A 15,922-nucleotide genomic window follows, 5' to 3' on the forward strand; every position below is an offset into this window, starting at 1 on the left:
ATTGACAGCAGTAAAACAGAACTGATTTAGGTAAGATATCTTATCAAAACTAAATACACATATTTTATAAATTAGGCAAGGATTACTATTGTCACTTCCTGGGGATTAACATTCAAACAGTCAAAGTCGAAAGGAGTGGGAAAGCACACAGCAAAGCTGCCGAGTGTCATGTCATGTCCTGTCATGTCATTCTGTGGCATGTAACTATTGCACTCAATGACCTCCAAAAACAGCTTTGGATGTTTTACCCTCAGTCACATTATATTATGTAAAGCTTTTTAAACATTAAGAATACCACACATAATCATCAAAGCAGCCCAAGCGTAAATGATTTCAATTGACAGACAGACTTGCTCCTTACCCCTAGTTAAAGTGAAATAATGTGAATTGCAGTAAACAGTCTAATAATAATAATAATAATAATAATAATAATAATAATAATAATAATAATACCACATTTTTGCCCCATATTATAATCAATTGAAAGTGTGCAAATGTCAGACCGCTGTTAAAATTCAATTAAACATATAGGAACCTTGAATGTATTGATGGAGAGGGCATCAGCTTTTTTATTTTCAAATTGTTTTGTCACGATTTGAATCTAATGTGACAGCGCCTTCTGCCATCCAGTCCTGTATCTATAGCCGTCAGAAGCGCAGCACAAAAGCTGCATAGGCATTTTTCAGAGCTTCAGAGATAAGTGGATGCCTTCAAATACTGTTTTGTAGCGCTGACAGATGCTGGATCCATCTGTTCATGGTAACACCTTTAGAATTGATCTGCTACCTTATCTGGAACCTTCATCAAGTACACTTGAATGGGATGAAATTGAATGTGTTGAAGCAATTACAACAGTTAGTCACAGTATACAAGGAACGTACTGAATTACAATGTAAGCTTTATATATTAAATTAAATGAGTTCTGAATAAAGCCCTCCTCCCAAAGAAAATGATAGAATATATTGTTATTAATGAGGAGACTCACATCAGCTGTGCTGTGAAGAAAGCAACTTTGTTTATTTATTTTTTTTTCGCTTTGGAACTGACCAGTCAGGAGTGTGTGTCTTATGTGGAAACGGCAATGGACAGGGAGTAATCATTGTCACGTTTGAAACAACAGACACATTTGTCACTATTCCACAGTCTAAATGGCTGCCATCTTGCTTGCAGGACTGTGCTGTTTCGCCACAGTATAGTTCTTGAAAAAACGTGCAATATTTTCTATTCAGCAGAGCTGCACTGTGATCAAGATCGCAGACAGCTTAGACAGAGTAATACAGAACATCAATGGAAATATCAATATAAGAGCAACGTAACACACAAAGGATTGCAAACACTATCAGAAATCCTTCATTTAATACAGTTTCAACATGTTTATGACGTTGTCTAAATGAATACATACCAGAGGATGCTTCTAATCTCTCCAGCCGGCTGATTAACCAATCAAGAGAGCCCGAGAACTGGGCACAGTTTTTGCGATTTCCTCTAATCAGGGCAGCTATAAATTGAAAGAGACAACAAGCCTATTTGTATGGCACTATTTGTATTGTGTTGTGTTCCTTATTAATTAAGTCGTACCTGAACACATTTATGAAAGGGGATTAATTTTTTTCAGTTCAATATTCTGCACATAAAAATAAAAACATGTCTTTTCGGTCTCTAGAACCATTTTCTGTAACAGTAAAATACTGTTACATTTTCTGTAACAGTAAAATGCTCAGCAATACTATTCTTGCAAAACCAATTTTCCTTGATAGAAGTGTGGATAATTCATGATTTAGAAATAGTTAGAACCCAGATTTTGAATAAAAAGTCAAAATTCTTCCTTAGCAGACATAGCAGGCTGATTTGTAGCATAAGCCCATTGAAGATAATTAAGCCACTGTTATCACTCACAGGTAGCTAAACATAACATTACCCACAAGAGACTGATATGTGTTAAATCTGCAGCATCCTTAACAAAATCCAGTGTCATAGCTCTAGCCATACTTGTACAGATTTGTGTTATTACCAGTTTGTACAGAGAGGTTTCACCAGTCAGTGGTTTCTGTGGTGTTTACATCAGCCTGTTCTGTGGTTAAGAGACTGGAAACCTTATTTATAATATCTCAGTACCATGCATTGCCCCATGCACCATGTATTAAACTATCTAAACATGTCAAGTGTAATTTGCTCAAGCTACTTTATAAACACTTTGGGATATTCTTACCCAGTAACTCATATAATGAGTTTAGTATAGACTTCCAGGCCTCTCCTGCTTCTTTTCCAGCTACATCAGCAAAATGAGCAGCACTGCTGTACACATGTAGGCGGTCGATGCATTCTAGAACCAGGTTAATCATACCCTAGAAAGAACACACACAGGCTCTAGCTCAAAGACTATACCTACTGATATGCTTACTGATTTTAATTCTAGCGTTTCCCTAGTGCAATAGACTTACCATCCCCCCCCCCCCCCCCATTTGCTATAATTGTCCCCCGTTTGCTCTGTAAGTTTTCATAACTTATAACTTTAAAGTCTGTTGCAAAGCTCTTTTCAAAATGTCTGCTCTAGTGCACTGATGGTGTAAGGATTATTGCCCACATTGTCAAGCTAGTAACACAGCAATAATAATCCGTGATGTGGTACAGAATAGAAAAACCAGAGCACTTGTTATGTTTTTTTTTTTTTTTTTCGCAGTGCAGTGATTTAGAGGACAGATCCCCAGTGCACTAGAGTGGACATTTTGAAAAGAGCTTTAACACAGACTTCAAAGTTATAAGGGTAAAAAGTTGTCAGGATGTTAACAATTACAGGTACATTATTTAAACAGTTGTAGCAACACATGGGGACGTCTAACGATATATTTTTCGGAACCCTGCTACTTCTCCTTAATGCATTTACTGTTATAGCGCAGTATATTCTACAATAGGTCTATTTTGTAGGCCTCATACTTGTATTATAATTTAGAGAAAATCATTACACTATAGGCCTGATAATGAACAAAACTTTAATTCACTTTTTCAAAGAGGTTTGTAAGCATTCTATAAGGAGAGCACTCTCTTTGAAAAGGAGTGTTTTGAAAAAACTCAAAACCCAATTTAAAAAATAGAAGGGTTTCATGAATAACAACCATATATCATACAACAACCTGCTAGACTTTTAGAAACGTGTGATTTTTGTATGTGCTACAGTATCTTTAGAAGGAATGTGATTGCACTCAGTTAGCACCTCTTCCTGGAAGAGATTCTGTCGGTTCTTCAGCGTCCGTAGCCTGTTCTGTTTATCTTCATGTTCTAGATGCTCATCAGGTGGTTGGAAATAGCCAATCAAGTCCTGCAGACTCAGGCTGACTGATTCAATTGGCAAATCTATGCTGGATGATTTTCCTTTCTTGCTCAGGGCATCAAGACCCCTAAAATGACATAAAAAAACAAAATAAAAATAAATAACCTAGGATAAATAACTAGGATTGTTCGAACAGAACAGGCATTGACCCCCAGGTTCATTTAAACAGATCTGCCTTGTACTGTACCTGATGAATCTGTTGAAAAGGAAGACAGTGCTGCGAATGACCCGCGCTGTCCGGGACTCCTCATGCTGTGATCTGGACAGTGTTAACCCATCATCCATGTGACCTTCGTGGTGCATTATAGCCTGAAAGATAACATTCCGGAGACGGTTTGCAGTGCATACTACCACATCGTATCGAGGAAGTTACTCCAGAAGGCAATTTGCATCATTATTTTGTGACAGAAAAATAAAACTCATAGTGCCCCATTTTGAAGCTCATGCAATTTTCCAGTGAGAAATAACGGCTCAAAACTAGCGACAAACAGCTCAGAACAATTATTTCACTGCTCCATTGTGTGATATTGTTGTACGTCTCTCACAAAATCAAAATAGGGCCCATACAAAACAAGAATGTTAATTTAAGAATTTGAAACACGTGTCTACCTGCTATACAGTATTTTGTTTCGGGGTATTTCTCAGATGAGTACAGCAGCAGTGTCCCCCACCTGGGAATGAACCCACGACCCTCCTGTCAAGAGTCCAGAGCCCTAACCACTACTCCACACTGCTGCCCATTATGTAGTCATTATGTAGTCTAAGCATAACACTAAGACAGTACCTTGCGTTGCACAGCTCCCATCCGTACAGATTTAGCATCCACTGACTGGTAGGTGAGCCATAGGCAGGTGTCCACATGTTGGATGTAGCACACCGAATCTCCGTACTTTATCTCTGGTACTCCCATCCCATCCATTTCCTTCTTTATCCCCAAATCCAACTTTTCCTAAGGAAAGAAATTACAAGTCAATATGCTTTTTTTTTTATTTGCAAGAATTAGGTGCTGTAAGATACAAGCTGATTTTCACCCCCTTCTGTCCTCTCGTAGGGTGAGTGGATATCAGCTTGTGCCATACAGCTCCCAATACAATATTATATACACAGGTATAGATGTATGTTATTGTTTGTAGCCAGATCCCCTTCCACTAGAGTACTGAATGTGCTGCTTTGTATGCTGTCTTTATCATAGGCTTCTCCTACTCTAACAGTAACACTTGTACAACTCCAATGTACTTGTATCTCAGTGATAGGTGAATGTGAAGGTCTCTCAAGTGTATAAGTGGTCACTCACTGCTCATTACAGAGCTGTTCTAGAGATAGAGATGGCATGAGTTTTGACAGGCTTTTCTATACAACTCCCAACCTTGCTATTAGAATCTCTGGTGGTTCAGCCTTCATGTTAGCTTTCATACTGTGTTTGGGGTAATAGAGGAGAATAACAGGCCTTATTGTTTAAAAGAGGGTAAAAAAAGTTTGCTAATATTAAAGGGATTTTTTTTCAGTAAATGTTCAGCTGCGCAACCGAGTGCTAATCAAGGTACCTAGGTTAAAAATCAAATATGAAATACTAATTATTCATCATTAATTTGAAGCACGGAGTCCATGTCGTTTTTGTTACTTCCACCATAAAATGCCATTATCCAGACAAGAGTCACCATAATCAATTTTTATCAATGAACCCCACAGGGCTTGCATCGTTTATTGCTTTGTCACATTTTAAAAAGATGAAATTAACACAAATTATACTGACTCCTAAATTACTGGCACAAAAACCTGGACGAGAAAGGAACTGGCATTGTTGGGACGCATGTTATTAATCAGAAACGCTCCCCATAAAAGGTTGTAACTCTCTACAGTACCAACAAATATAACTAAAAATCGCCCAGCCAGCTCATAGAAACCTAGCTTATGAGATTCTCTCAAGTGTTGGCTCGGGGCCTGGTGTGTGTTACCTGAAGAGAAATAAACGCTTGGAAGAGGAGGGATGCTAAAGCTTTCAGAGTGACGTGATATAAACACTACTACTACATTTCACTGAAAGATTAGGAAAAAAAATCTGTAAACCTTGGAAGACCGATAGCAGAATGCTGTGGATTTCACTCCTGCTTTTTCTTTGTCCATGAGAAGTAGGCTTTTGTCATCCATGAGGCTCAGATATTTCCCCGTGGTGACGTGCCTCAGACGGAACGGCTGTCCCCATCTGATATGGCTTCCACTCCACCTGCGAACAGTACATAAATGCTGGTAGTTCCTGAAACATCCCGTACAGATAGATAAGCAAGTATAAGTACCTAATTGACTTCAGCAATGAAAAGAACAATGGGGTCTTTTTGAATTATCTACAGCGGCAGATCTAAATACCGCCTGCCTTCAGCTCTATACGGTATTAATTCTGCTGTTGTTTTCCACTGGGGTTCATTTGTTATTAGTTTTGGTTATTAACATCACTTAAAACAATATTAATGCAGTGAAAAGTGATTCAGTATTAAGTTCTTCTAAACAGGCCCCATGTTTCAAAGGATCCTCTAGATCAAAATGTGTTGCGTTTTAAATTGTGTTTTACATTCAAGCAACCGAGACAAAATTATTTTGTGAGTTGTTGTTTTTTCCCACCACAGTGGCAAGGGAAGACAGTGGCTTCTTATTGGAATGCAATATGCAGTTTCATATGCATTTGAATTATGTACAGAAATAAATGTGATATTCTGTACTGGTACTGTGTAATGTCCATCAGTAGCCCAATGAAATAGCAATTGATGTTAAATGGCAGTGAAAAGTCTATTCATCACCTTCACTTGTATTTATCACCAACAATCTCTGTAATAGAATAGGGGCTTGTGGCTCTGCATGCAGTGAGGGTGTCTTCATACCAAAACTAAATACAACTCAAATTAGACTGTCAATGCTCAGGGAGAAAATAAATGAGGCTAAGTGTTCTAGAATACAGAATGCACAGGGAGTAATATTGCTTTCATTTCTGTGAAGTTCATCAATACAAACATTATATTGCTATATTTATTAAAAATCTTTATAGTGAATAAAGCCAGAAAGGTCATGTTTATTCTAACTTTCCAAATTTGGCTGATTCGGATTATTGTACTTGCACGTTCTTCCTTTGGTTGCCCACCTTGACATAAAAAACATTGGTGTGATGATGCTGCAACACTGTTACAGATGCAGTCTGAAAATATATTACCCTACCTCAACACCTGACTGCATTATACATTCCTTCAGTCAATACGGTAACACAAACACATGACGGTGTATCGCATATAAGAAGGGGTAAGAGCTTTTCTACTCACGCAACTCGCAGAGTCTCCAACCTCCAGAGCGATCGAGCGTGAACAGACACAGCTCCGCCTTCGTAATGGACCGTCCTGGAGAGCAGAAAGCAGGCCCACTGTGAGAACTCAATGCGCCCAGGTTACCATGCATGAATCGGTGGTTACTCTTAGTTTGCTTTAAGGACACGGATTATAGCTTTTTAAAATGTCATTGTTGCAGTTAACCTTACCGTGACTCTCTTTCAAGGGACCATATTTAAAGCCTGCATTTGAGCTGCAAATCGCTTGCAACCTGTGTGGAGCCTGTACTTTTGAATAATCAATGTGTGCAGCCGCCACGCACAGCCATTGTCCTAAACATGATATGTTTAATAGTTTCATTGTTTGTCTGGAAAGCAGCTCTCAGTCCACCCTGCACTGCTGATGTTTGTCCTTCCTTTATCTTTCATACCTGTTTCTGTTGCAGATATTTTTAAAGAAGAAATAGGTTAATAATTATGTCTGCTCCATCATAAAAAAATAAAAAAGACTGCTGACAGCTCTTTCATAAAATACTCAGTCGAGCTCTTCCTTAATACTTCCTCAGTTGTGCTGCACGGAGACATTACTGCTGTACTTGACTTAAAAACATCAGCAATTTGCAATCTGGCCATTTCAAAGCAGAACAGGCTACATTTAAAAAAATCTCTGCATGTTGTTGACATTCATATGTAAATACTGTAAAGATATTGCAAAATGTGTTTCTAAATCACAGATCCTAAAGGGAGATGAAAGGAGATGATCATTTAAATGCATTTAATTAAGATGTGACAAATGGGAGGAGACAGAAAAAAGAATCTTTTTAAAGGAACTTTCCCAGCTATTTACAGCATGCAGCAGCAAGTTCACAGACTTAGCAAGAACGTAGGCTGGTCTAGCGGGACAGTCTGCTCAGCAGAACATTTTTAGATAAAGCCTGAATCTCTAATCAGACAACATTCTGCCTGAATTGTTAATGGAATCAGAATTACTCAGAGGTTACTTGTAATTTTTTTTATATATATATATATATATAATTAATATGCCTAACACAGTCTGGTTTGAAATAAAGAATTAAGTATGTTTAACCATTCAACTCTTGGGGTGCATTTGAAAAAAACGAAAACGAAACTGGTTGGGTCTGGTTGGTTAAGTGTTTAAGCATAGATTCTAATTTTAAAAAGAGGAGTTTAAAAGTGAAGCTGTCATTTAGTCAAGTCCAAGCTACAAGTTCAGGAGACACAATATATCTACAGAGATCTACAGCATGTAACCCCTTAACCTACTAAGCAGCATCTATACAGAACAGATATTCTTCACCGCTAACAACACTATGGTGCACCCATTCATTTTACCAGCTTAAAACATCACATGTACTGAACACATATTTCCGTACACTCAGCTAGCAGAGAGCAGCATGTTTTGTATTCCATATATGCTTGTGCAGTTGCACATTGATGAATACGGCTAATTTGCAACCAGTGACTCTGTAGAGCTGTAAGCAGGAATGATAGATGGCTCTGAGAAAGCTCTGATTAATCCATTACACTTTGCAGGGAATATGCAAAAACATCATTGCCTCTGTACCAATAGGTCCTTTACGAGTTGACAGGGTGTACTCAGCTCTATCAGTAGCAAAGTCAACAAAAAAGAGGGCACTCTGTAACTGGTAAGTTCACCCGCTACATAAAAACAACCATGGCTGATTGCATCGATATGCAAGCATTGCGATCCCTGACCTTGAGAAGAATAATTAATGCTTTGTACCAGGAAAGGAATGCACAAGTTATCTGAGGTCACCTTTCAGATAAATTGGTCAGTTTGCTCATTTTATACTGTACTATAAAAATTGTTTTACCTTTAAATCTGCTTGAAAATAGGTTCCTATGACTTCAAAAATGTTATTCTGATATTTCAGCAATGCAGAGGTGCAGGTTTTGAGTTGAAATTAAAAGAAGCTATTAAAGAAAGTGACTGTTATGAGGTGTAGTTTAACATGTATTCTTAGCCTGAAAGTCCATGTTAAAATATATCAACTATACATGATAAAAAAAAAGATCTCCGGGCTAACCAAACACATATAATACAATCCGTATTTCAATTATTATCTTATTTAATCAGCAGAGGGCACTAACTGGAGCCCTACCCTGAAATTTGGTGGGCACTAATCAGGTCAAACAGTGTTAAAACTTTCTAACTAAATCTATGAGCTTGGTTTTAAAGTTGTGCCACTGCACTGCAGGAATATGAAGTCCTGAAGGGAACAATTAACTTTACAGTGGCTGACCTTCGTTGTTCTTCCCCATGTTCTCCTGAAGGTACAGTCAGACACTCGTCCATGTGACCGTGCAGCAACCTCAGCACATCACCTCCAATGAGGTAACCTACACCCAATGAGAAAAGCAGTGGTTTAATTGCTGAGGTAAGAAAAAGAATGGTACCGAGTAGACCAATCAAATCGGCTTAAAAAAACTACAGGAGGAGCCTGGAAGACACCTGTACATTCTGCAAAATGAAAAATGCGCCAAACATGTCTAAACAGATATACAACAACAAACCTTTTAAGGTGGTTTGGGGGGAAATATTTTAGCGTCAGCATTCAAAAACAGACGTTAACGATAATAGAAATATTTTAAATGGTCTCTATAAATGGTGCTTCTGAGTCTATAACCGGTGATGGTTTTTATTGAGGGATCTGGGTATTTATGGGCAACACATAAATAGTTTATCCTTTATTAGCTAGAGGAAGGCCACATTAAATCCAACTGAAGACTCAATACTAGCTGGCGATAGACACCTACCTTGTGCGACTTCACTCCCAGAGCAAATTGGTGCCACGCTCCAGAGGGTTTGCTGGAAGGCAGCATCGACGTGGAGGCTGCCGTTCCCATATGATAAATGCTGTAAGAACAATGATGTCTTGTGGTAATAGTGAGAAATGATATCAAACACTTGCTGCGCTGCCAGTGATGAAGAGAGCACATTTAACAAATGAAGCTGCAATGAGGATGTGAAATTAAATCCCATCAGTCGGGCTTCCTGTTTAATGCGCTTCCCCCTTTTTTAATAATGACATTTCACAGGGGTCTGGCACAGCTGATAAAAATCTATCACAATACCACATGTTCCCTTAATTTAACAGATGACAGGTTGTATTGTATCATCATTCCGTAGCGACAGTGGGCTTTTACACTGTCATGCTTGATCTTCAGCACTGGATTCCCTCAGTCTCCCATACTTCAATCAGTAAAAGGGATACAAACCAGACCAGCTTTCTCAACCTGCCACTCAGTCCTTTACAAGCAGTTTATTCTATAATTGGCCTGTCAAGGAATGTTACTGTTGTGATGGTGGTTTCATAAGGTGCAGCCATCAAAAGGTAATGACTATATCATTAGATATACATATATAGTACAGACCCATGTATTATAAGTGATGTAAAATGCAAATAAAAGGCAGCACACATTGCAGTGACAAATGCATCAGCCATATTGATAGCATGCTGCCACAGAGCCTTTTTTACAAGCTGATTGATGTTCTGCTTTCATGTCAGTACAGCTGTTATCCCATTTTTTTAAACATGTGCAGGGCAGTTGCTACAAATTATTTTGCCACCTTTACACTGAAGTAGGAGCCAGGAGAGGCTAAACCCCAGTCAGGGTTAAGCGTAGCGGGCAGGCAATTAATAAGAGCTTCAGAAACTGAAGCGAAGTACTGCTACTGAACACTTAATGTAAGCTGTAACTACAGTTACCAAGGAATGACCAAAAGGCTCCTTAAACACAGTTAAATTCAGCAAAAAGACTTGGGTTATAAGGAAGTGGAGCTGGGGGGGGGTCTGGTCTCAGAGGAGAAAGCCCCAAAACTATGGGGGAGAGATCCATTAATAAACAAATGTGTGTCAATCAATTCCATGCTGTATAAAATGAGACATTTTACGCCAGACAAGCTGCCCATTGTAGATCTTTAATATTGATAGTTCTTAAATGAATAAAATTGTGAATCCCTTTGGGGCTGGATTGGCATCATTAGGTTATAAACTTTCACCCTCTGGTTCCTGGTCCAGCCTGGCTCCATAATTGTTGATATGTTGATGTGCTGGCCTCCATGGGGCCAGGGAGGTGGGAGGGGAGTGAAACATGAATAATACTTAACAAACACAATAAGGATAATGAGGATGCTTTATGAGAACTCCATGGTTACTTCAGGATAAGGATAGGTATCTATGAGGTATGTTTTAGGTCCATGGTTTACTTGAAAATGGACAGGCATAGGCTGTGAATTAGGAATGAATGATTATTCTCTGGCTATTAACTGACTTTTCAGTTGGCCACACAAACCACAGGCAATGAAGTATACCATACACTGCAGAATAGACAATTGCCCTCTGTATATATGAAAGTTGTTACTTACCAGATACCTTTCTGAAGAAACACTGACTAAGATTAGGTCATCTCCAGCTCGAACCTTTTCACCTTCGGACCTCTGTTTGGAGGCAGGGTGTATTGTCCACCAGCAGGGCTCTCCTATAAACAGTGGGAGGATACAGGGCGGTTCAATTCATCTTAATGTCTAAAATACTAATGCTGTTTAAATCATTAAAACAGGGTCCTGTCTAGCATTGTATATACTGGTAGCATTAAAGGCAAAAATACACTGTTAGAAACTGTTGGAGAGAAGTTGGTTTTAAAAAGTCTTGGTATATAATAATAGGCCTTACTTTATGTATCTTTCTAAGAGCTGTTGCATTTAGATACCACTGTTTATATACTTTTAATGGACTTCTTAGTAAAGAAATGGTATTTAGAGAGAAGAAAGCTTTTATACAAAAAAATGTATGCAGAAACCTAACCTATATAATACCACTGTGAAAAAAAAAAACCTCTTTGGAAAGGTAAAACAAAAATACTACCGCTATGATAGATTAGCACTGTTCTACTCATGACCATTGCTAATTTAATTAAACTGGTTCCTGGTATTGGTACTTCCATAGCTGGCAAGAATCAATTTCCATTTAGAAATGGTTGTGAACAGTACAGCCGAATCATGCCTTGAAAACATTTCTGTGACGCCACCCTTTGATATTTTGATTGATTCATTCTACAAATCTACTAACTAAAGTGGCTGAGTGGCTTTGAAGAGAAGGGGAGCACAGGGCAGGTATATTGCTGATTAACAAATCCACAGAAAAATGTGGCTTTGTTAACGAACCCTCATTGAGTCAGAAAAATTCAATAGAAAAGCAAATAGCATTTTATTACGCAACAATCATTTCAACAGTTAATTAGTATTACACATTTAAAACGTAACACTTAGAAAAGGGCTTGCGATTTCAATTTAGCATTTCATGTTGTTTGATAAAAGTAAGGTAATACAATTAAATTTTATATAATTGTGCGTGTGCGTGTGCGTGTGTGTATGTGTTGGAAAGGTAGCCAGACAAACAAGTAAATGTCTCGAGTTATAAAAAAAAGAAGCATGGAAACCCCATGAATGTCGCACAAAACTATTGGGACCAGTAAAAGAGCAAATTCAAAACTAAGGAAGTATATTGTACTTTGGGAATCCTAACTGAGGAGCATTCATTAACAGATGTTTAAATAGATACATTTAAAGAAAACTATATGATCATAATTTAGATCTTTTATTTAACATAATGTAATAAAAAGAAAAACTAAAAAAATTATATTGCAACAGTCTACCGGAAGCCATAATTATAGCACAATATTTCACGTTAGATTTTGAAATGTTACATTTTTCAATTTGTGTCAATTTTCCGTTAAGTATATGGAAAACCAGTCCAGTATGTAATTCATTATGTTAATGTCACCTTATTCAGTAGGTTACATTCGACTTCATGAAGCAAAATTAGTTAATTCTATATGGTGATGCAAACCATTTGGCCATATCTGTACTGTGACAGTTCATGGGTCTGCCAACAATTGGAGACTCAAAGCACATAGTAATGTGTACACCATTGTAGTTCTGGGGAGGATTTGCCAATCAAGACACATTTTATATATGTAAATTAGCTATCAAGGCATTGTGGAGTTAAATGCTAATTCTAGGGCCGAGGTGCGTAATAACTAGCTGTCACGATTGCTGGAAGGAGGTCTTGTGTTTCCAGTGTCATGCCATGCAGGGGCTGCTCCTATGACCCGAGGGCTCACTCATGGCAGACCTCAGTGGTGTTTAATATGGCGTACCTGTCGTATCTTCCTGCAAGCCCACGTCGAATGCCAGTTTGTCAGTTGAAGAGCTCGAAGTAGACAAACAACACAGATACTGAAAGCAAAGAAGTACAAAAATATATATACATTACAGTATAATTGTTTTTCAAACCATTAATCTTAAAATATTATTATTATTATTATTATTATTATTATTATTATTATTATTAGTATTATTATTATTATTATTATTATGAATTAGTCATTTAGCAGACGCTTTTATCCAAAGCAACTTACAGAGACTAGGGGGTTAACTATGTATCACAACTACTGCTGCAGAGTCTCTTACAATAGGACCGTCTCATCCAAAGGATTAAGGCATAATACACTGTGACAGGCTGGCTCGCAGTGGTGAGGTGTGGTGACGTCACAGACCAGGAAGTAACTGAGTCAAACAATGGATGGGCGGGTGAAGCTAAGTGCAACGGCACTCAGCTGGATTTATTAATAATTAAACAAAAGATTTAAACAAAGCAAAAAGGCACAAGGGCCAAACGAATAAACAGACAAACAAGTAAGTGACGTGCTGGCTAATCCAGCACGTTTTAGCAATTGTTATCGTCTGCTCGCTCTCTGCTCTCTCCGCTCTCCGTACTCTCCTCTGTACACACACCACCCTGCAGCACGGACAGCTGCAGTTTCTTATACTCTGGCCGAGGGGTTTAACTAGCTGTTAATTATCTTATTACCCCTCGGCCAGAGTCTGCACACGTTTGGTAAGGATGCATGACTGTCAGCTAGTTAAATAATCAGTAGCTGATCAGTCATGCATCCTCACAGGGTTTTTAAATATAAATAATAAAAGACGCGGCGCTTTTATCCGCGCCATAAACAAAAATACAAATAATAATAAATAGGCGCGGGACACTCCGCCACATACACACACACACACACACACACACACACACACGGACTGGAGAGGAAGGCCATAGTGGAAAATGATTGCCCTGAGGGAAGATTATTGTTACCGATAGGGGGCTATAATGCCCAAAGCCGCAGGAGGTAATAATAGTCTTCCCAAGGGGCATTTAATTTTCCACTATGAGCTGAGTCTGCAGTACATATTTAATATATGAATCATAAATAAGTGAGGCAAGTTTGGATAGTAAATACGACTATATATTATGTTTAAATATAGCTGATACTGATACAGCATAAGTAAGTAAATACATAAATAACATAAATACATAACAGAAAATGTTTTAGAAGTTCATACCGCATAGTTATCAAAGTCTTTTTGGCGTACAGCTTCTCCATCTGGCTTGCTGACGGTTGCATAATACAGTTTAGATCCCCGTCGTCATATTTGTTTACATCATCGAGATGAATTTGTTTGAATTTCAGAATGTTTTAATCACCATTTTAGTTTTTAGAGCATCTTTCTTTTGCAGTGTGTTTTGTAATTAATTTTCTGTTAAGTCACAGAATCGGTGTTCAGCAGTTTTTTCACATTCTGTTTCTGTTGTTGTGAGGAGTGGAGATGAAGTGCATTCTTTTGAAAAGAGCTGGGACTGACAGTGATGCGAAGATGAGACGGAAAAAACGCAACCCAGAAGACATCAAACATGCTATCAAACATATGAAGACAGGAAAGGCACCCAGAGAAGACGGCATAAAACACTGTGAAAGAAGGAGGTGACATCGTGAAAGAAGGAGGTGAAGAAATGACCAGAAACACTGTTGCGTATTTTTACAGATTGTATTAAGCAAAATAAAGTGCCAAACGACTGGAACAACGCATCGGTGATACTTTTACATAAGAAAGGAGATAAAGAAGACCTCAAGAACTACAAACCTATTAGCTTTAGTCTACAAAAAAAAATCCCAAGATACTCAGGAGTGGATTTAGCACAATAGATCCATCTTCGTACGGCAAGTGATTCAAACCAGCAACGAGTACAAACTACCACTTTGCTTGGGATTCATCAACTATGAAAAAGCCTTTGACACTATTTACACAAGATCTGTATTAAGCTCTCTGAAAAAACAAGGAATTGAGAAAACGTACAGAGACTTGATCAGCACCATATACAAGAATGCAACATCCACAGTAACACTCCATAAAAAGTGACAAAATGAAGATTAAAAAAGGAGTTCATCAAGGAGATACAATTTCCTCAAAGCTCTTCACAGCCACCCTAGAAGACATTTTCAAAACCCTGGATTGGGAAAAGAAGGGGCTGAAGATCAATGGAGCCTACCTGAATCACCTACGATTTGCTGACGACATCCTCATATTTACAACGTGCCAAGAAGAATTGCAAACAAGAATACAAGAACCACATGAGGCTAGCACCAAAGCGGGTTTGAAAATGAACCTGAAGAAGACTCAAGTCATGTTCAATAAATATACCACTCCACAGGCAATTTAAGTCAATGGGATCAAGCTTGAAGAAGTCAATTACTAAATGTGCGAAATCAACAGAAGAGCAAAAATGGGCTCGAGTGCCTTTGGAAGATTAAGTATGGTTCTGAAAGGGAAACTACCCTTATGCCTCAAGAAGAAAGTCTTCAACCAATGTGAAGGAATGGATAAGAGCGCAAACAAAAGTATGCAATGTTATTATAAGAGCGAAAAAACTGAAATGGCAGTGGGCCGGACATGTAGCAAGAAGAACAGACCATTGCTGGACCAAGGAGATACTAGACTGGATCCCAAGAGATATAAAGAAGATTATCTCCAGGAAGATGGCAAAATGAAATTAGGAAATACGCCGGAGCAATGTGGATGAGGGACGCAGCAGACAGGATTTTGTGGAAGAATCTTGGGGAGGCCTTCATCCAGCAGTGGATTGAAAAAGGCTGAAGATGATGACGATGTATATATGTTGTGTCACTATATTACCTACATGTAGACACTAATTATCTAATCTTAAGAAAACAATAAACTCGCAACTTGTGATGTAGTTTTAGGAGGAAAGGAAAGCAAGCAACCCCCCAAAATGGGCTTCACTGTTCAATGCCTACCTTTAAAAGGCTACACTAGAATATAATCCAATCAAAGCATTTATTGGATCCCCAATGATTTCAATTTACAGGCTTCACAGTCAATAAAGAAA

General features: G+C 38.3%; 1 protein-coding gene across 1 annotated transcript in view; it reads right to left on the reverse strand.

The window, feature by feature from the left end:
* LOC117411543 (ryanodine receptor 2) overlaps nt 1-15,922 on the reverse strand; it is a 207,026-nt gene that overhangs the window by 102,000 nt on the left and 89,104 nt on the right. The window contains exons 5-15 of the mRNA XM_059024865.1: nt 12,840-12,918; nt 11,047-11,159; nt 9,435-9,534; nt 8,921-9,017; nt 6,634-6,708; nt 5,396-5,552; nt 4,113-4,277; nt 3,516-3,637; nt 3,212-3,395; nt 2,210-2,345; nt 1,403-1,498 (exon numbers count right to left, since the gene is read on the reverse strand). Coding sequence (XP_058880848.1) covers nt 1,403-1,498; nt 2,210-2,345; nt 3,212-3,395; nt 3,516-3,637; nt 4,113-4,277; nt 5,396-5,552; nt 6,634-6,708; nt 8,921-9,017; nt 9,435-9,534; nt 11,047-11,159; nt 12,840-12,918 — 1,324 coding nt within the window. The remainder of the gene's footprint in view (nt 1-1,402; nt 1,499-2,209; nt 2,346-3,211; nt 3,396-3,515; nt 3,638-4,112; nt 4,278-5,395; nt 5,553-6,633; nt 6,709-8,920; nt 9,018-9,434; nt 9,535-11,046; nt 11,160-12,839; nt 12,919-15,922) is intronic.

Source organism: Acipenser ruthenus, chromosome 6 (assembly GCF_902713425.1).
Source record: "Acipenser ruthenus chromosome 6, fAciRut3.2 maternal haplotype, whole genome shotgun sequence".
Lineage (NCBI taxonomy): Eukaryota > Metazoa > Chordata > Actinopteri > Acipenseriformes > Acipenseridae > Acipenser > Acipenser ruthenus.